This window comes from Phoenix dactylifera, chromosome 3 (assembly GCF_009389715.1).
Source record: "Phoenix dactylifera cultivar Barhee BC4 chromosome 3, palm_55x_up_171113_PBpolish2nd_filt_p, whole genome shotgun sequence".
In the NCBI taxonomy this organism is placed as follows: Eukaryota; Viridiplantae; Streptophyta; class Magnoliopsida; order Arecales; family Arecaceae; genus Phoenix; species Phoenix dactylifera.
In genome coordinates, this window is record NC_052394.1 from 13653884 (window position 1) to 13679779 (window position 25896).

The 25896-nt window shown below is 36.5% G+C and overlaps 2 protein-coding genes across 4 annotated transcripts in view; one reads left to right on the forward strand and one right to left on the reverse strand.

The window, feature by feature from the left end:
• LOC103707999 (UPF0613 protein PB24D3.06c-like) overlaps positions 1-12499 on the reverse strand; it is a 35229-nt gene extending 22730 nt beyond the window's left edge. For all 3 annotated transcript variants that reach the window (XM_026804992.2, XM_008792744.4, XM_008792745.3), the window contains exons 1-2: positions 12243-12499; positions 3614-3690 (exon numbers count right to left, since the gene is read on the reverse strand). In XM_026804992.2, coding sequence (XP_026660793.1) covers positions 3614-3690; positions 12243-12446 — 281 coding nt within the window. In that variant the 5' untranslated portion in view covers positions 12447-12499. The remainder of the gene's footprint in view (positions 1-3613; positions 3691-12242) is intronic.
• Positions 12500-15401: 2902 nt separating this feature from the next.
• Positions 15402-24214, forward strand: LOC103707998 (chloroplast stem-loop binding protein of 41 kDa a, chloroplastic). The gene is made up of 6 exons (XM_008792743.3): positions 15402-15836; positions 15948-16069; positions 16899-17001; positions 21588-21729; positions 23508-23785; positions 23871-24214. The coding sequence occupies exons 1-6, from the start codon at positions 15447-15449 to the stop codon at positions 24051-24053; spliced, it is 1218 nt and encodes a 405-aa protein (XP_008790965.2). The 5' UTR covers positions 15402-15446; the 3' UTR covers positions 24054-24214.
• Positions 24215-25896: the final 1682 nt, after the last annotated feature.

Genomic DNA, 25896 nt, shown 5'->3' on the forward strand with positions numbered 1-25896 from the left:
TACCATGGTGTATATAGTATAATATAATATGTAGATTTTCTTTCTTATATTTTTCATTTATGTATGTATATAATATAATATGTATAATAGATACTCTTTCCTATATTTTTTATTTTTTATATATATTATTTTGAGGAAAAAATGCATGTTGAATGTGGGATTTGAACCCATGCTGATAACTTAAATTTTCCCTCCTAGCCACCAAGCCAACCACTAACATTATTTTCAGCAAATAACTAATACTACTAAAACTATTTTAAAGCTAAATACTAAAAAATAATAACTTGCTTATCCCATCCCGAACCTTCTTCACCCCTCCTTTCTTTTTCTTCTCCTCCTCCCTCCTATTGATCCCTTCCCCCTTTTTATTTTCATCTCCTCCTCTCCCCCGTTGATCCCTTCTCCTTTTCCTCTCTCTTCCCCTCCAACCAAAGCTAAATAATAGTTTGATCCCTTCCTCCGCAGATCAAATTTGAGGCAGAGCCATAGGTCAGTCCCAACCAGTGAAGTGCTCGGCTTTGAAGGACCCAGCAAGTTAGTGCATGTCAAGTCTCAGATTTGAGAGTCAAGTCCTCAATCACCAACTTGTCCTCTGAAGAAGACCGGGATGGCTGTATTAGTGAGTGTCCCAGCCAAGATGAAGGCGGAACGAGCAAGACGGCTGGCAGATATGGATTTCGGGGTTCCACACCCATCCAAGGTCCCGTATCTCACAGGAATGGCTGGGATTGATAGGACATCTCCAACCTGCCAAGACTTCAACCCTTACTTCTAGATACCTCAAAAGGGCTCGAGTAACATAACTTGAGTAATTTGGTTTTCCATACCTCATAAATTCTTGAACAATTGCCACTTGATCTCTTAACCAAGAACATGTGTGACTACTTCCTTGTTTTCCATCAACTCAGAGATGAAGCAACAGTTTGCTCAGGAAATATTAGATAATTACCAAATATTTATATGATTTTTACCTCATTTCCACTATGTTATGAAAGATTTGGTTATAACAAAAGTTTTGGGAACTTTTTAGATCTTCTGAATGCTGATAATTACATGAAAAGGAGATCTTGTTGGGAAATGTATAACTGATCAATCACATTCAACAATATAGGATACTTGCTCACAGCCAACAAGAGGTTAATTTGCTTACAAGTAATCAATACCTCTTATAGAATCATCTAGAAATTTCCCTTGATCTAACATAAGCTGTCATGTTAACACTTATACCCTCTCAGTCATCAAGAACTTCGGAGTCAAGTATTTACTAAACCCTCCTGAAAGTTTTCTCTCATTTTTACTGACACAAGTTCACCTTCTCAAGAGAATTTGCTACTTTAAACTCCTGGAAAACAATTTCAGCCTTCCTAAAAATTTAGTGCAGATTGTTGTGAATTTTTCAAAATTCACTTTGAACGATCATTAGACTCTTAGGCTTCGCTAATAAGGATGTCAATTGTAGATAGTTTAAGGGGAATGTCATCTCCCCTCTCATCAGATATAAATGAGGGCCAGAATCTTTTCGCCCTGGCAAGATATGTCAGTTATCTTGGTAATATCAGAAGAGGAATCACCTGAGATAACCAAGACAAGCAATGGAACCTGAAGAACCTCGTTCAAAGTAGTATAAAAGGGTTTCTCCTTCAATTCTTCTTGTTCTCTTTCCAAATAAAATTAAGTTGATCTAAACAGCTTTCGATAAAACTTTTTCTTTAGTGGAGGACTACAACGCATCTAGAATCAAGATCAACATGGAAAATACTTTTGATGGACTTAATATTTATCTGTCAATTACAAGGCCAATGGAAGAGGCATTAATATAGCATGGATCACAATAGAATAAACAGAAAGATCCATGTCTTGGTGAGCATTTTGGCTAAATCTATAGGTAAACATGCATGTAAGAGCCTGAGCTTTGATGGTTCATATTAAGAGCTTTAAGCATCTCCAGAAACTTAGTTCAAAATCATATTATCAGATTGAACACATAAATCCATACTGAATTGAATCCTAACAACATGAAGATATTTCCATATACGTCTGAGCAAAATACCGCTGGTATCATTCTGTTTATAGTAGAGAAAATAGTCTTACCATGCTTCCATAACTCACATCCTTTACATGGCAACTACAGGGTGGAAGGCAAGTTAGACCATTTGCTTCAACTTAGCCAATAACGGATGTCCCACTTTACAGTGACATTTTGTGTAAAATAATACAAGTACAATACCCTAATATCCATAGTCCAGGTAGAAAAGCTGATAGTAATGTCCAACTATCTTCTTCCTGATTGTTAGAACCTAAAGATGCATTGAATTGGGAAGCAAATTTCTGAAACATTTAAAGATCCTAATAATTTGCTCACTGACAAAAAAATCAGGGTAACTTGATGTCAAAATCAGGGTAAAAGAGATAAAATGGCAGGTTAAGATGGAATTTTGCAATGCTCCCACCATCAACGTTAGTGCATCATATATATAATAAAGGTACTGACGGTCTTGAGCATGCATTTATAAGAAAATTGATGATGATGTTCTGTTATATAATATGATTCTCCAAATCAATGACCAAGGGACTGGCCAAGAGAGAAGAAGATAGATACAAGAGTGAGCTAAAGCAATCAAGCTATAAGCTGATAGAGCATGTGATGAGGGTTGTTCTCAAAATGCCTGGAGTTTGGTATAATCCTCTGGAAGGAAGATAGTATCCCATTGCAAAGGACAAGCAGTAGAGTTAGCAAGTCCAAGACACCACAGGACTGTCCTCTTAGGCTACTGGAGTGAGTATGGCACTTGACAATTAAGAAAAAATAACAATGTTTGCAAACCACAACTTGAAATTATTTGGGGAGATGATTCATGAAGGCCATTTTCTGGCACAGGAAACTAATAAGAAGATCCAAAGAAAGAAAAAGAATCTGCAAGTTGTCTTTATCAACTTAGAGATAGCATCTGGTAGACTATCTCAAGACAAATATGGTGGATGATGAAGAAGAAAGATGTACATAAGGTGTGTATAGAAATTGTTAGGAACGAGAAGGCATGGGATGTGACAGGGCTTAGATTTCAGAGGTAGCTGTGAAATGAAACAACAAATAATGCTGGGCCTACACCAAAGAGCAACACTTCTTATAGATAATTACCAAAAAATATATGAAAAATAACTGGTTATCATTGCTTACAGACAATTCAATGCTATATGGTGCGACAAGGTTGAATGTTACATTAAAATCATAGAGAAAATTTTAAAGGATAAGAATCTAAATAATAGTAAATGAGAAGACTGGGTGCAACTTAAGTATAACTGGAAATTAAACACTATAGGGGACGTTTTTGGTAGAATGGTACCAAAAAAGTCCCCAAACTAACTGATCAGTCTCAGACCATGTTGAACCATGGCAGAACCCCATCAACCTCTTTGATTAGACTGCTTTAAGCAAGAATATTCTATATTAGTGGCATTTCACATTAGGAGCAAATATGTGTTTTGAAAACTAATATTATTTTTCAAAAGACTAAAAACCATACAACAGCTAGGCAGTACATATTCATGAAAATTGTTTGATGAAAAAAAGGGACGAAACAGGAAAATCCATCTCAGAAGAATGTCAACATACTCAGTTGCCAAAAGTCCATCTGTCAATCCACCAATAAAAATAACTTGCTGGTTAAAATCACCAGTTTTGAATGCCACCTGTGAGAACATATTCCAGTATAATAAGAATACCATAACAAGGATTAAAAATGTTATGTTAGTTGAACAATGTATAATTATAGATGCTATAAAATGTTATGTTAGTTGAACAATGTACCATTACATATGCTAAAGTTATAAAGTAGAAACCATGGTCATTATGAAAAGATGGGCTGGAAGCTGGCCCTTTCTAAGGCACTCAGGCAAGTTCACAATCACAATGCACTATATCACTGACTTCATTAACATGAAAAGTAATAATCTGCAAATGCTTAGAGGCAGTCCCAAAAAACACAATCCCATGATTCCGAGGATAGAATGTTCACTGGCATAATCTTGGAGAACATGAAGGCCAATATTAGTTCCTGCATACCAGTGTTAGCAGTGCAGACATATATACTCTAACTGTATTAAAATGTGAAATTTCACTTTTCTGTAGAAAGTCTCAACCATGAGCTTTTCATTATCACAAAACACTACCAAGGCTTGTCAGAAGGGCATATAAGCCATTTCATTTCCTGATCATGTTTAAAATAGTTAACCCTGATGGGTAAATAGGTCTAGAAATAAACAGGAAATCAAGAAAATGGAAGAATGAATTGCTTAGGCAAGCACACTAATTAAAGTGCTATCTTTAAGATAGCGATTTCCCCACTATAGATGCATATGGACTTGTGGAAATCCTATCTCCATATACAATGCCTAACACTTTCAAGCTCTCTAATGGATGCACTCCTTAAGGATCTTGGGAACCAAAGCACCCAACTCGAAACAAGAAAAGAGAAAAATTAAACTTGAAACTAGAAGAGAACTTTGGTGGTTTGTTTGTTAGACATAGGAAAGTTTTCTGTATTAGACTCTCATTCAATCACTCTAATTTATAAAAATAAAAAGATGCAAATAGTGACCATTCCTCACCGAATAATCACAAAAAGTGTCTATCCCTTCAAGAACTCTTAATCATAATAAAACAATATTACTTAAAAAATTGAAGAAAAAAATAAATCAGATTGAAATGAAGTGGCCATTGGAAGTTTAACTTCCAATGGTCATAATTCAATTGTCGGGACCCATCTCTGGGTTCCCAACATTCCGAAGGTTTGACGGTTATATTTATTTTTAATTTAAAAATACTCTAACAATTTATCACTTATTTTTAACTAAAAATAAATAAAATAACTAAAAATAAAAAATAAATTCAGGTTTATGTATAGTACATAACTATAAGTGGATGACCTTGGAACTTATGTCTAAATATGAATCAATAACTACAAATATGATTGAGAGGATTTAACCTTAATATCGAAATAAAAGATTAAATAAAACAATGTTCACACTATACACAAGTCCTTGGTCCTCTTAAGGCAGAACTTTATAGGCCATGTGCCAATCCCAGCATAGCAAGTACACTAGGGTTTTATCAAGACACCATAGGAAGCAGCCCTATCTTCCATACTTGCAAAAGCAAACTCACCAAAGGTGTTCCATAACCGCAGATCACTCGACAAAAGGTATGACTTCTATTAAGGGCAAATGTCTAGTCTATCTGTTTTAGAATTTAAGTGCATGTAATTGAATATGATACTTTATATAGAATAGAAGGTTATTTCCACTATTCTAAAATAATGCACTTGAAATACAATCTACTCATTAGTATGTTTTGCATATTCTCTGGCTAAGTTCCCTCAAACTCTATTCATGAGATTCTTAGTTTATAAAGATAAACTTCATAAAATGAGATCTTTAATTGTAGAGCAGGTTTTGGCTATGACTATCTCTATTTGATCAGTAATAGCCCCATATCCCTCCATACTTTATATCTTTTCACCAGATAATACTCTTGTTAAGTATATGCAAGCACTTGGTTAGTAGGTACTTATATTTAAGAACTACTTTACTTTTCTTCACAGGTTTTCTATATTACTTTACCTTTCTTCACAAGTTTTCTACATGACTATATCTTATAGCAATATGTCTACTACTACCAACAAGCTTTTTTATTCTTAGAAACATGTATAGCAGCTTAACTATCATAATATGCAGTGCTTGCATTATTAGCATATAAATAAAAGGAATACATTGTCAGAAACATCTCATGCATAATAGTTCCTTACCAGTTTGAGACCTAGCAACATGCTCAATTTCTTTAGAAGATAAAGGAACACATGATTGTTTCTTAGAAGATCAAGCAACTATTCTCCACTCAAAGAAAATAAATAGCCATTGGTAGATTTAGAACTAGATTTATCAGAAGCCTGATAAGCATTAATGTAACATTCTAAAATTGGTGAAGTACATTTATATTGTAAAGCATAATTTATAGTTATTTCACGGGTTTTTTGCATGGATACCCTTCTAAATATCGAATTTTGCGTGAATACCCTTACAAAATTGATATTTGCATGTATACCCTTGTAAAATACTTGTTTTGCTATTCTACCCTTTTTTATTCTTATTTTTGCATATGTACCCATGCCATCTAACGCCGTTAAAAAATTAGCGGTTTCAAATTAAAATGACTAAAATACCCTTAATGGGTAAGCGTGCAAATAGAAATTTTTATAAGGGTATTCAAGCAAATAGTAACTTTACAAGGATATTCATACAATTTTCTATATTTAGAAGGGTATATACGCAAAAAAAAAATCTTAGTAGATGAAAAGAATTTAGATACATTAATTAATGTGATAGCCTTTATAATCCTGTATTTATTAGGAAATGCATTTGGTTCTATGACGAGAGGCATGTTTCTTTATCATGAATAAAACAAAAATATACAATAGAATTTATTCTCAAATAAAATATATGGTATGCCGCTAGAAACCAAAAAATAGAGCTTCAATATAGGTTCACAGTGAAAAATAGGAATGAAATAAAATCAGCTACAGCAACCATTATTGTTCTTCTAACACTTGTAATGATTTTTTTTTGGTTCAGATTAATAATATAAAATAGTATAAATCAATGAAAGAGAAGAGAGGGTAAGATGATATTGAAATATTTTTTTATGATCAACAAATAGGAGAGATATGAAAGATTTGAAATATTGATCGCGTTGACGACTAACTTTTGGAAAGTATAAGTTTAGTAGTCTGAAGAATTTTTGTTTATCGTAGGTTGGATTACAGAACAGGGAGGAAGAGGAAGGAGATCGCGAGCGAGCTGCATCGCGATCTCGCCATCGCGAACGCCCGCGACCAGGATCCTGATACGCGGGGGCAGGGGGGAAGCCCACAGGGGGTGGGGTGGGGAAGCCAGGAAGGGGGAAGCCCACGGGGGGGTAGGGAAGCTGGGGGGGGAGCCCGCGGGGGGGTGGGGTGTGCCTCGGGGGCTTGGGGAGGGGGGGAAGCCCGCGGGGGGTGGGGAAGCCGGGCGGGGGGGGGGGGGGGGGGGGGGGGGGGATGACGGCGGGGGGGAAGCCCGTGGGGGGTGGGAAAGACGTGGGAAGCCAGGCGTCACAGGGGGGGAGTTGTGATGACGGCGGGGGGGAGCCCGTGGGGGGTGGGGAAGACGCGCCACGTGGGGGGTGGGGGTGGGGTTTGGAGTGGAGTAAGGATTATAACGTCATTTCAAAATTTAATTTTATTTTTAATTAATATAAATAATATTTTTCTTAACACCGTTAGAGCAACCGTTATATTATGGGTATTTGTACAATAACAGAGTTTTACAAGGGTATACATGCAAATATCAATTTTGGAAGGGTATTCACGCAAAATCTGATATTTAGAAGGGTATCCATGCAAAAAAACCCTTATTTCAAATATCTTGAAACTCTAGTAAGTTCTTCCCCTTGTTCCTTACAAGATTTACTTGTAAATTTACATAATCTACTAATAGCATATGTATTATGTAATATCAAGACTAGTAAAATTCATAACATGCATTAGACTTCCTATAATCTTTGCATATTCTTTTTGCTTAACAGGTTACCTTTATGGGGTCTTAAATTATGATTAGGATCAATTGGTGTTATATTAGATTTATAATCAAAGAAATTGAATTTTCTTCAAATTCTTTCAATATAATGTGATTGTGTTAAAATAAATGCACCATTTTGTTTTATTACGCTCATTCCCGAAATCATATTAGAGTAACTTAAATCATTAATTACAAAAAATTTAGTTAACTAAACCATTACTGGTGAAAAGATATACAAGATATGGAGAGATATGGTGCTATTATCAATTAAATACAGATAATCCTAGCCCAAGCCTACTCTAAAAATTAGATGTCATTTTATGAAGTTATCTTTATAAATTGAGAATCTCATGAATAGAACAAAAAACTTAGATAGAGAGTATCCAAAAACAATATTAACATATAGGTTGTATCTCAAGTGCATTATTTATTTTTATCCTTAGAATAGTGGGAACCAAGATATGCTAAACTAGTACCGATAGGCGTACCGGTCGCCTACCGGACCGGTTCGAGACTGGTTCGGACCGGTACCAAACTGGTATGCATAACACAGCGCGTGCGGGTGTGCTCGCTGCCCACAGCGCGCCACATGCGCTGTGGCGAACCAGTGCGAACCAACTTGTTCGCACTGATATGCATCTAGTATCGTTCGGTTCAGGCCAGTTCCAGCCCCATAGGGGGCGGAACCCTTTTCCACCGCCGAACCGGACCGGTCAGATACCGAACTTGCTTGGTACGGGCTGAATCGGCCGGTACAGGCCGATTCAACATTCCTTGAGGGGGACAACTATCTATCCTATAGAAAGTTCCGTAGCTAATTCAATGCACTTAACATCCATAATAGATAAGTTGGACATTTGTCCTTAATAGAACCCATAGCTTTTGTAGAGTGATATATCTAGAGCATGGTATGTTGTACCGGTCCGAACCGGATGGTATGAGGCGCACTGTACTGTACCAATTCGGTACTAGTATCCGGTACGGATGACATACCGAGTATGTATACACCAAAAAAATTTCGTACCAGATCATATCGATACTGTGCTAGTATGGCACCGGTACGGGGTCCGATACCGAGACGACGAACCTTGGTCTAGAGTATTCTTGATGAATTTGCCTTTGCAAGTACGAAAGATAAGGTTGCTTCTTTTATGTTCTTGGTTAAACCTAAGTATACTTGCTAAGCTAGGATCAGCACATGGCCTATAATATGTTGCGTTAAGTTGACCAAATACTCATGTATAATGTGAACATTGTTTCACTTAATATTCAATGTTTTGAGATCAAGGTTCAATCCTCTCAATCATTTGAAGTCGTTGATTCATGTTCATCCATAGATCCAAGGTCATCCACCAATTGCTATGCACTATACATTACTCGAATTTATTTTTCTATTTTTATTTATTTATTTATTTATTTTAAAATTCAAATAAGCAGAAAATTGTTACATTATTTTTAAATTAACCAACAAAAGGTTGGTCGCCAATAGACACTTTCATGTTCAAATATTTCTAACATTGGGAACCCAAGGATGGGTCCCGACAATTGAATTTTCATCATTGAAAGTTAAACTTCTACAATGACTTTATTTCCATCTAATTTAAATTGTAGAGTATTTTTAAATTGAAAAAAAAATAACCAGCCAACCTTTTAACCGTTGGGACCAGTCAATTCTAGTTCTCAACGGGCACTTTTGGGTCCCAACAGTTGATTTTTGACCATTGGAAGTTTAACTTCCAACTACCACTTCATTTCATCTGATCTAAATTTCTTGATTTTTAAATAATATGGTTCTATGCTGATTGGGAGTACTTGAATGAATAGTCACTTGATTTGTGACTACTAGACAACTATTTGCATCTCTTTATTTTTATAAATAAGAGTGATTGAGCAAGATACTAACACAGAAAACTCTCCTCTCTCACACAAACAAACCACCAAAATTCTCTTCTACTTTTAGTTAATTTTTTACTTTTCTCATTTTGGCTGGGTGTTTCAGTTTCCAAGATCCTTAGGGAGCACTCTCTTAGAGATATTGAAAGTGTGAGGCATTGTATCCTAGAGATAAAATTTCCACAAGTCCATCTGCATCTATAATGGGAAAATCACTATTTTAAAGATAGCATCTTACTTAGAATGCCTTGCCTAACCAAATTCATTCTTTCCATCTTTCTTCCTTTCCACTCTATTTCTAGACTTACTTTCATAATAAACCCCATCTCACCTTCAAAGAGAGGATCCCTGCATAGAGATGTCAAACAGATCTTAAAATCAAAGTCCAGATTTGAGTGTCTTTTCACCAGATGGCACCAAATATGTGATAGTAAAACTTCACACGCATATCTAATGATTTGAGAGCTTTTCCACAATTGGCTTTATATTTGATATCAGCTCTATGGATAATCACCGAGTTTTTGGCAGAGGTAACTATAGGAGGAGGAGGGACCTAGCACCATACAAAGAATGCTTGTGCGCGAGTAGAGCAAACTACCTATTTTATTGATAACAGAATTAGAATTTACAAACCAAAGAGCAACTCTTCATGATCATAGAACAGAAAAAGGGTCCAAATGAGATAGAAGATGGTAAGACTTGATAACGGGAAAGATGTTCATCTCTGAGGTCCAAAGCTAATAAACCAAATAAATATATAATCCTGTATACAAGTTTAAATAGGAGAATGAGATCCAGGACACAAAAAAGTTCAAGAAAATAATGATATTAGCAGAGAGTTAAGATTATGCACCCCTGATTTCGGATTACAAATTTTATGTAGAGGGGTTTGTGTTTCTAGGATCTATATAAATAAGTGCTTAAAAAAAAAAAAGCAAGAGTTTGCTTATCAAATCTGCATTATGAACAGATCTGAACATATTAACATAAAATTAAATAAATATGAGGGTGGAATATGGAGTTCCTGGTTGCTGCTGAGTACAAAGTGTAGGGTAAGGTGTGATCAAGTCTTGGAATAGAAAGGAAATAGCCCTTGAGATCTGTAATGAAATAGAATGAGGTTTTGTTGATCAGATCAGTTTGAGATTTAATGTAACAAAAAAAATATAATAGTTACAGGTAATAATCATAAGAGGAAGAAAAATAGAAGAATGCAACATACTGGAGCAGATTTATCAAAGAAAATATAACTATAAAATCATGAATTTACACCAATTACAACTTTATCAACTAACAACACAATCTCCACCTAGAAATATATTCAAAAGTTTATATAAAAATAAAATAAAATTGAGTCTCCCAACATGATGTGTTTATAAATCAATTAAAGAGAAATCTAAGAAGAAACAAGAGGAATAAAAATAACAAAGGTTAGGACAATAGGAACCTGAGCAATTACTTAATAAGGAGCTTATGTTCAGAAGGCCTCGTAGTAAAAAAAGAGGGAAAGTTGAAGATGTGTGCAATACCCTGGGCATAGGTGCAGTACAATGTTTCTGCATCCATTAAATCATGTACGTTACATGAACTAGATGAAAGTGTCAATTGCTTGCGTACATCTAACTTTCAGATCCTTCTAATTGCTAGAACTGAATATATGGGGACATAAAACAGAAGGGCACAAAACATGTTCCACCCAACAATAAGCAAGAAACCTGAGCCTTCTTTTACTGAATCTCATGCCTTCATTAATTCTCCGCTACTCATGATAACTTGACCAATTAAACTCCTCAAGTACGTCAGCATGCAGTCACAAAGAAAGAAAGGGAACATAATGGCCTTCTGTATCTATCTTAGCTAAAACTGTCAAAATCATTATGCATGACTCAACAACAAAAGAAAGCCTCCTCCAGTAAAGGAACTACAATCTAAAGGAACCTCAAACATTATAACCCCTATCCAATCCATTATCCTTTTAATATCAGCTTTACCCACTCTTAAGTTCTGTACCATCTCCAATACATCCACATGCCCAAGTGCCAGTCTGTGCTTTCCTAATGAATTGCAAGGATAAATAAAGGAGACAGTCTTTTCTTAATAAAGATTGAGAAGGCATGAGTTTCCCACCCAGCTTTTCTAAAGATTGGAATGCTCGAAGGCTCAAAATTCCATTTGACTCAAGTCATGATACATAAAGAGTTTAGGAAATTCTGTTCCAAGCACACTATGACAAGATCCCCAGCAGCAAATTGCCACTCAAACTTCGAAATACAACCTTGGAAGAAGCATAGCAGCATCATGACACAACCTAGAAGATTTTCTACAAAATAAGGCAAATTTGAGAAGATATTGTTTTATTGGATCTTTCTCAACATCATGAACCTCATTTACAGTAACAAAGAATCAAACAAGGGGGGTAAATATCCTACTTTACCGATACACGGTTATACAACAGCAAAACAATAGCACAAGCCACTAACAATATTCCAAATGAAACCTAGTTACTACATAGATGTCAAAATTAACCGCCGAAACTAAGCCAAGCCTGATTTCCCATCCATCAAAGAACAGACACACCAGTCGCGAATTTCACTTACAAACATATGATCGAACACCATATCCGCCGGAACAGCTATAAAGAGCTCTAATCAGCTTATTCAATTACAAAGTTGTCACAAGAAAAACAAAAAGAGAACTTTTTTCTTGGATTTTGTTGATTCTTGTTTTTTTTTTATTACCTGGACGGGCTTGGGGCCGTACTTGAAGAGAACGCCGCGGAGCTGGTTCTTGCGGGAGCCGAGGCCGAGGCCGTCGGAACCGGCGGGGATCGAGGAGGTGCCGCTGCCGGAGCCGGCGGCAGACTTGAGGGAGCGGCCGCCGACGAGGCCGGCGAGCCAGGAGGAGGAGGAGGAGGAGGCGGGGACGGTGGCCGAGGGATTCATGGCGAGTGATCGGCTGCTCCCCCGCCCATGTGACGGACAGAAGAATGGAATTAAATTATAGCTGGTTTTTTTTTTTTTTTTGAAGTCCGGAGCACCGTGGGGCCCGGAGACGGATCGGAGACGGTATTTTCCAGGGTGTAAGAATGCACGTACAAAATGAAGAGTAATGGATGGCTGTGATCCCATTGATCCCTCAACATTTTTAAGAAAAAATTAGCCCCTTGAAGGGCAGATACGCTTAAATACCAAATATTTAAAAATTCTAATTAGCCACCAAAACTTATTTTTAATTCCGACATAGCCAAATCACATTTCAGCATCTTAACACCATCAACCAAAAGTAAGAAATGACTAAATTACTCTCGTTTCTTTTGGGAGGATAACGATTGGAAAGAAACCGTTTATATTTAATTAAGAAGCTGTATCTAATAATTAATATACCTGCGCTAAAAGGCACCCAAGTTTCCACCCTATCATTCTCATATGGGATCATATGAAGTGGAGCCTAAGTATAAGCAAGAGAGAGTAGGCTGGGTGTTAAAGATGGGGGAAAATTGCTCTCTTACAGGCTACTGGTCTACCATTTTAATTAGGATTTTTACATGGATATCCTTCTAAATATCAAATTTTACATTAATATCCTTCTCAAATTGATATTTGCATGTATACCTTCGTAAAACTCTGTTATTGTACAAATACCCGTAATATAACGGTTGTTCTAACGGTGCTAAGAAAAAACATATTTATATTAATTAAAAACAAAATAAAATTTTAAAATTATGTTATTGTCTCTGTTTTCTTTTTCTGCTATCGGAATCGCAATCTATTTATATGTCTACCCATTAAGAATATTTTAGTCATTTTAATTTGAAACCATTAATTTTTTTAATGTCGTTAGATAGCATGAATATATATGCAAAAACAAAAATAAAAAAAAGGGTAAAATGCCATAATAAGTGTCTTACGAGTGTATATATGTAAATATTAATTTTGAGGGTATTCATACAAAATCCAATATTTAGGATGATATTCATGTAAAAAAAAACCCTTTTAATTAGCCGCATACAAGTTCTCTTTTGGCTATTGTCATATGGTAGAGAGAGCTTGCTTGCATGCATAATGGAATCTTGTTTAGCTTATCCGTATTCTCAATTAGTGTCCAAAAGAACAGGTGTAATCTATGTATATTGGTGGATCTGAATCACATCTAAATGGATTCTGGATGTATGCAAATACATATCAGTTAGCTTATACAAATTTGATGTCCTCTTTTTTCAGTTAGCTCTTCCTCCATATCATTCTACACATCATTTAGTGCAATCAATCTAAATCATATAAATTTTTTTTTTGAAACTATGAGAAGCTAATCTCCACCTTTTTGTATCCTATAACCACCTAGCTTTTAGGAGCTGGCTCTAATTAAAATCGAACCCTTAACCTCTTCTACTCAAATAGTAAGGAATGATACCATCCAAATAAGTGCCTGAGATATATCTAAATAAATTTAGTTGCATACATATGCATATTCTCTCCTTTTTTTTAAAAAAAAAAAAAAGAAAGGGGAGGAGTGGGGGATTGCTCAATGCATTTTTTTTAAATAAATATACATGATGTACATAAAAAACGATTCCATATAATGGTCATTCTCTCTATGATTATATTGCTAACTTTTGTATTAAAATTGACAAGTTTGTACTTCATTTTTTTTTGGTAAGGATTGATCAACACATTTTTTTTGAAATAAATATGCATGATGTACACAAAAAACAAGTTCATACAATCACTGTCTTTATAATTATATTGGTGGTTCTTGTATTCAAGCAAACCCATTAATGTGCATTTCTTGAGGGCCCTATGTTATGGCAAATATGTTAGTGGCTATAGCAGTTGTTAACAATAACAATGGCGGACCAGGACTGATGATTTAGTTGCTTATTGGTGGTGGAAAATAGTGAACAATTATGCCTTGGCACCAGGGAGAAGTAGGCAATGCTTATTACCGTGGGGACTGGTAGGGCCCAAACTTTACACAGTTGGACCAATCGCCAGTCTAGAGAGTAACGAGGAAAAGAGTAAAGGAGAATCCAGACTCGGACCAGAAAGATGCTGGTCTGCCAAAAATTTTCAACATGCGTGCACGCCCTCCTCCTATTCTTCTTTCTCGATCATGACCGGTTCAACCCTTAGACGGCTGAGATGGTCCCCTACGACTCCGGCCTAAAGAAGGCCCGGCCCTGCCATTACTGCCTCGGTCACTAGTCACGCGGGTCCCTTCTCTTTTTGATTAAATAGATTAGCTATATATCGATTGAAAATAGTATTCTAATTATAAATTTTAAGTACAAAAGTTTGATTAAAAATTTTGCATTTCAAAAAACTAGATAGATTATTTTAAATTTTTTGAAGTATTTTTTGCTTATTAAAATTTTTTTATCATTGCCCGTTCGTCTTAGGCCTCCAAATATATTGAGCGGCCTTTGCTTTTGACTCCACCGGTATCAGTTTTTGTGTTTTTTTTATTTTTTTTCTTTGTTTTTTTTAACCTTTAAATTTAGGTTTATGTGAGAAAAATGGGTTTTTGGACTTTTTTTTGGTGTTTTTATTGTTAATTCTGTCAGTCTTGTTATGTTTCTTTGGGGTGGAATTTTGACAGATAAATGGCGTGACGCTCCATTTAATTGGATCTTTTATTGATGTTTTAGCAGATTAAGAGGCCTGATAAGATGTCTATAAAAATTGGATGTTCAGACGATTAATGTTATTTTTTTACCACCCTATCTATATAAAAAAAAAAATTGAAGCTGGGAATTAGTTCCTATATCTTTGATAGACGTTTCTATTTGGCGGGTACTAAACCGTTATAACGGTGTGACGGTTATCAGACGCGAAGAAGAATGGACGATAGCAATGTTATCCTGAATTAATTTCGGTCACTTGTACTCTTTTTATAGCCTCCTCTCATCTCTGAACTCTTTGATCACACCATCATCTTTCCCACCCATGGCTACCGCTGCCGTCTCCTCTCTTCTCCCCCTCCACTCTTCTCGAAGAACACCTCCAATCGCCGGCGCTCTCCCTTCCTCTCTTGCCCGCCGCTCTTTTTCCCTCCTCCCAATCTCCTCTCCCTTCCTCTCTTCCCCATTCACCTCACCCTCATTCTATCCCACCTCCAAACGCTTCTCTTCCCCTTCTTCCAACTTTTATGTGAAAGCCGTGGCCCAGGAGGAGAAGAAGAAGGTCCTCGTTGTCAACACCAACAGCGGCGGCCATGCCGTCATCGGCTTCTACTTCGCCCGCCAGCTCCTCGGCTCGGGCCATGAGGTCACCGTGCTCACCGTCGGCGAGGAGAGTTCCGATAAGATGAAGAAGCCCCCATTCACCAGATTCTCGGTAAATTCGCCCTTCTTGGCCCCTGCGGCCCTGCCCATTGATTTTGATTTGTCTTCTGGCTTGTTCGCTATCCTTTTGTTCCCTTAGCCGTGGATTTGATTGATCCTGTAGGAGTTGGTGAGTGCCGGCGGCCGGACGGTCTGGGGAGATCCAGCAGAAGTAGGGAAAATTGTCGGCACGGCCACGTTTGATGTGGTGTTGGACAATAATGGCAAGGATTTGGATGCGGTGAAGTACGTAAACCATCAACATTTTTCTTTTTCTTCTTTGATGTTTTTGCTTCTTTATGTTGCTTCTCAAGATGTCAAACGCAATGCTTTGGCCATGTCTTCTCCTAATAAAACTGATTCTTGGTGAAAGCTCATAAGATATTTTTAACTGCTAACACTTAATTAAAGCATATATAGCGTAAACAAGAGTGAAATTAAATTTTATTGTGGTCCTGCAAAACTTAGTCGTGGAGGATAAGAGCCTACAAACAAGAGGATATGAAGACAATGAGTGATATCTAAATGAAAAAGAATTGAAAATGATGACCGAGCAAAAATTAGTGACCAGGAGACAACATGGTTTGATGTTTTTGTAATATTGGATTCATCATACAAAAGAATTAATGAGGTATTGAAGATGAATTTAATAGAACTAGACTTCAGTGCATTAAGGGGAGAGGTCCTTCCTATTTGTATTGTAAATTTGCAATAGACACATGCCTTAGCTAGTTAAATTAATGAAGAAAGCCCGTCGTGTTTTATGACAGAAAATGTTGAGCTAATAAACAGGGTTTAAGAAACTAGGATTGACATGGAAAAGTAGGAATTTTGAGTCTGATTAATGGTAAGTCTAACAGATTGTAAGGCAAGTATGAGCCTGAGTTTCAACGTTGAACTCGAAAATTGAAGAGCATCTTTTGGAATGAAGCTTGTGGAGTATATTTTGGATGGAACTTTTCATTAAGATATTCACCCATAATCCCATATATATACATGTCATGTAAGTCACATTAAAATGTAGTTCACGACATACAATGAATATAGTTGTCATAATACTTATTACGAAATGCAGACCTGTGGCAGACTGGGCCAAATCAGCTGGTGTCAAACAATTTCTGTACATCAGCAGTGCTGGGATATACAAGACTGGTGATGAGGTTCCTCATGTTGAAGGGGTATGCGGTTCAAGTTAAACTTCCTTATTTTTCTGGGTGCATGTTTGCCAGAAACCTGCATATTTTTGGCTTTTTGGTTTTCAAGAAAGCACAAGCATTGTTTAGTGCAATTGTGCATCTACATAATATACAAGTTATCAGTGCAAACTTAACCTTGCCATCTTCTGTAACAGAATATACATACAAAAATACATACACATATACATACATTCCACACATACGCACTGGAACATGCATAGAGGTACACACACATGCATAAACACATACACAATAGATAGTTCTACAGACACACTGTTGTAAATAGATTTTTTTTTTGAGTCCAGAGGGGCTAATACTCATCTTTTCTACCCTATATCCACCCCACTTTTTGAGGTAAACTGGAATTGAACCCTGGACCTCTTGCCCTAGTAGCAAGACTTGACACCATCCAAGCAAGTACCTGGTGGTTTGTTGTAAACAAATAGTAACAGTTTACCTAATTAAAAAATTGTCATGATCGTATAAATAAATAGTACTACAGGAACATAGTTTATTAAGCTCATTGTTCAAGTTTCATGACAATAATCCCTATCGCATCTGCTAGAGCCATTTCCTCTACCACAGAATGATTTCTGTTATCTCCACTCTCCATCCAAGTCTTTGTTTTCTCTCCTCTGAAACCTTTCAAATAAGACATCATCCCTAACCCATCTCTTAAAAATCAGTTGTTATCAAGGTTTTTTTTCTTTTTCTTATCCATCTTCCTTTCACATTATTATCATCATAAGCTATGAAGTCTTTAGTTATATAATCAACAATAACAAAAACTAAGGGCATTTAGTATTTCTTTTGTTTTCTGCTTTTGTTTTCAAAAGCCCAAGAAGAAAAAATGTCCTATACCAGCAACACATATGATGAAACCCTTTTGCATTTTCAAGTTGTTCAGTAAAAATCTTTAGGGCTTTGGAAGCAAAATTTTATTTCTTTCAAAAATGAGCTAAAATAGAATCAAGGAATAACATAAGTTTTGTGCAAATGTTGTCTTACATGTCAAGCTCCATGTGGAATTTCACTAATTTGTAAAGAAACAAAATGGAAAAACAGAAATGGTGCCGAACAGGCCCTAAATATTCTAAGTTGCTTAAAGCTACATGATTAGTATATTGATAGTCACTATGTTGTGAAAGCAAAATGAGTTTGCCATGACATAAATGATAGACATGGTGATTCATCCTAGGTCCTTGAAGTGGAAGTTTAGGACTTTGTTCATGATATATCTATGCATAAAAACATGCTTAGGTGGTTTCAAGAATATTTACCAATCCATGATATGATTCTGGAGTTGTTTTTGTTGTCTGAAGAGTTTGCTCAGATTGTGAAAGCACACAACCCTCCAATTTTTACTGTTCTTCTGCATCAGTCCATGTGCACCATCCCAATAGCCTTTTTTGGACTCTAAACTCTAGAACCGCGAGCAAAGCAGACACTTCACACAATGGAATAGATTTGTTATTTTAGATCTAAGCCTTTTTTCCTCTCCCATCCTCTCTTCTTCTTGGAGTAGTGCCTACGTGGTTTCTTATAGTTTTGCACACTTCCTTATGCCCCCTATAAATAGGAGAGGCCCTATGATTCGATGGCTAGCTCCAACTAGGAAGCCTCCTTGGCATCCTAGTTGGACTTGAATAGTAGAAGAGGGGGAAGTAACCCATGCTAGGGTGCCTTTCCCTTTGTGATTGAACTGCCGTAGGGGATTTCATATCCTACCACACAAAGGAGAGAAGGGAGGGTGGTATACTAAGAAAGGTGACCGCCCACTCTTCTAAACCTGGTCCAACTAGGTTTGATTTGGTCAAAGCTTCATTCTTTCTTGACTAGGCTTGATCGGGTCCAATTAGACTCTTCTAGGCCCAATTTATGCTCAATTAACTAGTCAGATCTTACATGATCCAATGAACTAATAATTGAGAGAGCAATTAATTAGAATCCAGTTCTAATAATAGTTGGTGATAGGTCACCCATGCTAGACATGTTACTAGGATAGGTCAACTCAGCTCCTTGTGTCAACAATAACCTACCCTTTAAGATCTGCTATGTCATGCATTAGCAATGTTGCTGGGCATGCAATATGGTCCCTGGTGAGCTAGGATGAACTAGTGATTCCTTATTCCTGCACAAGCTTTATAATTACATTTTGGCCCCATCATTCTAGTATTCTCCAATGATAATCTAGAATCCTTAATCATGCCAGTCACATTTTAGATAAACTTGTTCATACAAAACCTTTTTCAAAATAATTAATTACTAAGATAATATATTTTGGAAACCAATTAATTATTTTCTATAATCTAGAAGGATCACCATACTTGAACTTGACTATGTTGGCCAGTGGTCACTATAGGTCAGTCTGGATGAGGCCCTAGAGCAAGATTTGCCATATCAAAAGTCAATTTATGCTTGAAACTTTCAGAGGCCATAACTTGCCCTTATGATGTCCGATTGAGGTGTTTATTTTTAAATTAGGTAACTTTTCTAGATTTATAATGCACCTAGAGATTAGAGGAAAATTCCTTTGTTTCAATCTTGAAATGAGTTGGTCAAAGTTTTTTTTTTTGGAAAGATTTTGACAGGTATATCTTACGATCTAGGAAAAGCTACATAAAGTAGTTAAAGACAAAATTGATGTAGAAGTTTAAATTTACCTTCGATAGAATTTTATTTTTTTATGATTATTTCCACTAGCTATCTCTATTTTAGAATAATTGTAACCTTTTATAACTAGAAGATGAATCCAACCTGAATTATGTAAGGATAGATCTTACTACCATAAATAAAGGACTTATAACTCAATTTTAGGAATCATTATGAAAGAAAAGTGGACCTAAAGCCTACTTTCGCCAATTCTATAAATAGATCTGGACTTGATATTTCTACATCTTTAGAAAGTGTAGCTCTAAATAGAGCAGAATGAAGGCATATAGCCAACTCCAACTAGTTTGGGGTTAAGGCTTAGTTAAGTATTCTATTTCAAAAATTCAAGTTGAGTGGGTTAAAGGAGTTCCTTCACTTTCACTTCTCGGGTCATTCCAAAACATAAATAATGGTATGGGCCCTTAGACTCCCATGTGTGATCATGTCTCTGCCTCGATGTGGACACAAGTAGTATGATGGTTCCCTTGTCAGATAACCTAACCCTCACTCATATAGACCTAGTAAATCAGTGTGCTTCCATCAAGGATATAATCCAAGATACCATGATTGATACACGAGTTTGACCCTCACTTTACTAATCCCCAAAATGTATTATGTATCTTATGCTTAAAGCCAAGGAGCCACTTGCAAGATATGCACCCGGTTCACATCTCTATTATTGAAAATAATTTTCGAGGTGGATTGCCCGTGCTTACTATTTAATCAATGTGATAGCACTATCTGAGCATTTGTGCAAAGTCACTACCAAGGACTGCTATACTGGATCTGGAGCCCGGATCGGTTGCTCGGTGGCACAGGTTAGTACGACCTCGTGCCATTCCGTGCCTGGCCCATACCGACATGGTAGAGGTAGAGGGAGAGGGAGAGAGGGAGAACGGGAGAGAGAAAAAGAGAGAGAGAAGGGGGAGGCCGACGAAGGGTCGGCAAGCCGTACGGAGGAGCAAAGGGGGGCTCCACCTCCGATTTTTCTATTTTATTTGAAACAGGAGTTTTGGAGGAGGTCCCTTTTTATTTTCGCGATTTTTAAGTAAAGTTGGCAAGGAGTTTACTAACTTTACTTAAAAATTGCAAAAATAAAAGGGCCCCTAGGACCCCTATGTTTAACAAAACGGAAAAATCGGAGGTGGAGCCCTCCTCCGCCTCCTCTGCATGGCTCTCCAGCCCTCCGCCGACCGGCCTCCACCTCTCTCACTTCCTTCCTCTCCCTCTTCCTCCCTCCACCGCTCTCTCTTTTCCTCTTTTGCCTTCTCCTTTTTTTCTCCATCGCCGATTTCTCGTTTTGGTTGCCGGAACTATCTTGGTCCACCACCGATACAGTTCAGTACATCCCAAACCGGATGGTTCAGGACGATTCCGCCGACCATGGTTACTACCTTGGTGGATAAGAAACTCCACATAGTTACTATACATCTCAGCAGCCATACAGATGCGATGCCCAACCTTACTCACAGATGTGAATAAAATTTTGAATGCTTAGGAATATCCAATCCTCCCTATGGTAAACATTTCGATCTCTTGGATAATTTCCCTAAAGCACTTAGACTCTTTTTTGGTTCTAAGGCTAATGTTTGATGTATAATCAATACTGTTTAATGATCATGCATATGAAATATTCATGTATTATTTCAACCAATATTTAAAATTACATGTAAATAGTTTTTAGGGCATACCCTACTCTAATAATAAGAGTTCAATTTAGTGATTTCAAAACAAAACTGCTGAATTTGCTTAGTTACCATATATTGCAAACCATGGTTATTTAAGTATGAATTGTGACTCTTAGAGCAGGTAACTTTCAAAAAACTAATTTTAATACTTCTTCATAAACCATTAACCCTGCAAGGAGAATTTAGCTTTTGTTTAGTCATATAAAAGTGAACTCTCCAAGTATGCAGGACCCCGTCAAAGATGATGCTAGTCATGTATTCGTGGAGAAATACATTGCAGATCTATCCTTTAGTAGCTGGGCAATATTTCGTCCACAGTATATGACTGGATCTGGAAATAACAAGGACTGTGAGGAATGGTTCTTTGATCGTAAGACCTCCACCACTTGCCTCATGTTTGTACTTTCCTTTTCAATTTATTTATTATTTTTAATGAAATTGCCTGTGATTTCACAATTTCATGAACTAGAACATTTAGTTAAATGATCTTATATGATTCTAAGTACCAAAAACAACCCACATTCTTGCACATATGTATATGATGTACTTTTATGCTTGCATTATTGTAACTTGAAAGCAATGAGAGCAAAAAAATCCTATTTATAGTCATGATCAATGGTTAAAAACATAATGTATTGTTTTAGATGACGAAGAAGGTTACAATCTAATAACTTGGATCTTTTAACAATGACAAGAATTAAGATTATACAGAAAGTGATGGAATTGCTTAAAAGATATCATGAGAGATATTATCAATGAATTACAGCCTATGCAAGGGAGAAGAAAGCAGAAACCATGTGAAAGATATGGACAAAGTGATGTAAAGTAGTGCACTCAATATCTGTTGAAGGATGTACGAAGAGGATGGGAAGACCTAAAATGACATGTAAGGTATATGGAAAATGTGAAATAAAACCAGAGTCAGCCCCACACAGTCATGCTTGGCTAATGAGGTTTCATAAAGACAACCATGAATTTTGGGATTAGGCTTGATGGTTATGGCTTTATGTGAATGTCAAATTGATCTCGTTAGTATATGTATTTTGATGAGATAGATTTTTTTGATGACTATAAAATTTTGTATTCTGCTAAATGCTAATTCTTAAATTATTGTGCAAATGAAACTTATTTTGGACCCCATGTATGTTTGTGCTGGCATTTTATTGCGAGGTGGAGTCTCAAAGTATTGGGTTAGTTAAGCTAAAACAAACATTTTCTCCTCACTTTTTCCTTACCTTTTTTGGTTTCTCTCTCTATTTGTTACTTGCAGAACCTTAAGGCACACTGTCTAATAGTACTTTCTTAAAAATTTAAGTCATCCTCACTATGCAATTGTTCAGATAAACTAGTTCCCAGGATACAACAAGCTATTAACCCTTAGTTTCAACTTAAATGTTCTTCCGAACACGAACTCTGGAAAATCCATCGCTAGTTGCCACTCTATCTAATCTTTCCATTGCATGTCAAAAGACCATTTGAAAAACTTGTTCATGTGGGTTCAAGTTAATTAGATCTTTCCCTAAATATTCATTTTGTAGCATTTAGAGACTTGTTGCATCCTTCATAAACTACTGCTCCAAAGTTCGTGCTTTATCCTAGCATACCAACCACGAGTTCAATATTGGACACAGCATCTTGGTTTAAAAATCATCATAGATGGGAATCCCAGATTCGACAAAAAGAAATTTGGGTAGGATATTAGCTTATATTTTTGGGCTTTCAAGATAACATAATATGGTCCACCAGGCTCAAATGAAAGAAGAGAAGATTGAACAAGCATCAAGAAGTGTTCCAATCTCAATGAAATGGTAAAGAAGTCTCATGAAAGAAAAGCCTCAATAAAGAAGAATAAGAAGATCCGGTTAGAGCTAAGGTAGATGGAGAAGGATCTCTCTCAAGGTTTTAAGTATTGATTTCAGTCAGTTTCAGAAACTGATGAAACTCCTGCTTTATATTTATATTTATATTTATTTGTTTGTTAATAAGTTGTTTCCTATATTGATTTGATATGTTTGTGGTAAAGTTACGGTATTTAACTGCAAGGTTTAGTTTTGGTACTTTATGATAATAATTTCTCCATGCATTTTATAAGAATCTGCATTCTGATGGATCATTTATCCTTGTGAATTATAATTGTTTATTTTGCAGGAATTGTTCGCAATAGACCAGTTCCAATCCCTGGATCAGGCATGCAACTGACTAACATTGCCCATGTGAGGGACTTATCCAGCATGCTGTCTCTTGCTGTTGAGAAACCCCTTGCTGCAAATGGCAAAATATTTAATTGTGTGAGCGATCGTGCTGTGACTTTGGATGGAATGGCCAAACTCTGTGCTAAAGCGGCAGGACGGGAACTCAAAACTGTACACTATGATCCAAAGGCTCTCGGAATTGATTCGAGGAAGGCATTTCCTTTTCGTATTATGGTAATTGTCTCTCTTGATCATAGTACATAATGAAATCCAACAAGCTATTTACTGAAAGTAATTGACATTATTCTATGTGGTGCAGCACTTCTATGCAGAACCAAGAGCTGCAAAAGAGATATTGGGATGGACTAGCACCACCAACCTTCCAGAAGATTTGAAGGAACGATTTGATGAGTATGTTAGTATTGGTAGAGATAAGAAGCAGATGCAATTCGATATTGATGACAAGATACTGGAGTCTCTTAAAGCTATGGTCACTGTATAACAACCATATTAACATGAAATGGTTCAGAAGGTGTGAGGTGGCTTAAGGTGTTTCTTAACTGTATCAGTAGTTTGTGTCAACCAATTTCTGCCATTATCAATGGATGACCTATCAGTCTGACATGACAATAAAATTTTAAGACCTTTGCTTCTACAAGGTTATCCTGAAGACTCCAGCCTTTTGTTCATCATACTCGCTAAGTGTGTCCCTCATTGATCCTTCAAGGTCATATAAGGACTTAGGAAAAACTTGAAATTTCGAGCGATTTGCTCATCTCTTACACTAAGTGAAGGGAACAGCCTGCTGATAACCCGGTAAATTCTGTGTCAAGCCCTAGTGAGTTGTCTAGTCCATTTTTTGTGGGATTTTCTTCCCACATATTCTATAAAATATTTTGGAATAAAAAATACTCATGATTCTGTTTATAGTGGAGTCAAATTGGGTTAGTCTTTGAGTAAACCAAGAAGTCCTGGTTTTGGTTTTAAAGTTCTAGCTGAAATTGGGCTAGTCTCTGATCTCTCAACAACAGAACTCCTATATTTTGTATTGTACAAGGGACTCCATTCTCTCAGATGAAGAGTATTCTTGAACCAAGAAGTCCTGGTTATGGCTTTAAAGTTCTAGCTGAAATTGGGCTAGTCTCTGATCTCTCAACAACAGAACTCCTATATTTGGTATTGTACAAGGGACTCCATTCTCTCAGATGAAGAGTATTCTTGTTGCTTCTATAACCGCTTGGTGCACAAACTAACTGGAAGAATTTCAACCTGGGCATGTTTTTGAGTTTGGTGTTCTGTTGCTGCATGCTTTATTGATGGATCCATTTTTCTCTGAATTTTTTCAACTGTCACTAAATAATAGGCCAATAGCCGAAAACTTATCTTGGCACTCACTCACCTTCCTTAGGTGGAGGGTCCAAGTTTTCTCCAGATGGCAGCATTTTCCATTGCCTTAAACTGTGTGCTATCAAATTTTTTCCATTGCCTGTTAAGTACTACAGATGTATCTATTGATTCATAATATATGCACGTAACAAATTATGTTGTTTCACAAGCACATAAAGATAGAGTTCAAGAGGACTGCCCTGCGGCTCCAAAGGGCTTACAGATAGAATGATCAAGTATGATTTGGATGCTCATGGCTTTGTTTAGAGCTGCAAGTGGATTTGGATGACCCACTCTGGATCTAGAACTCACCGAAAAAATAATCAAATCCAATATCGACCCAAGTTATTTCAATTTGATTTAGGTCAAATGACATGACTCGTTTGATTTAAAGCTGAATCAACTAGAAGTTAACATACTATGCATTTCAAAATCCTCCATGAATTTAAGAAATCAGTTTACTTTTAACAATAACTTCTGTGTAGTTAAATATTAATTTCTTTTGGTCATTATAATTTAGATGTGGTTTCAACCGAATTTTATGTGACAGAAACCTAACAAAGAGGAATACGAAAAGTAATGTTACGGGACTCCAATTATGTACACATGAAAAATTCTCTTATCAAATAGCGTAAGGTAATTAATGCAACTTATGGGATTTGTTGCCAAAAAAAAAAAAAGAGTTGTTTGGATATGAATTTGTCTAATTGGCATTTATGGATCCATCAGCTTTCTCTTGCCCATAACCGGCACCATAAATAGGGGTGAAAGTGGATAGAATAATATATCTATCCAAATCTATTTTCATATCGAATCTATCCGAATACAAGTAGGAACTGGAGCGTCCAACTAAAATCTGTATTTGTATCCATATTTCTAAAAAAAGAAATATATGGATATAGATAGATAACTACTCGATTCATATCTAAATATCTAATTCTATTTGTAACTCTATTTAA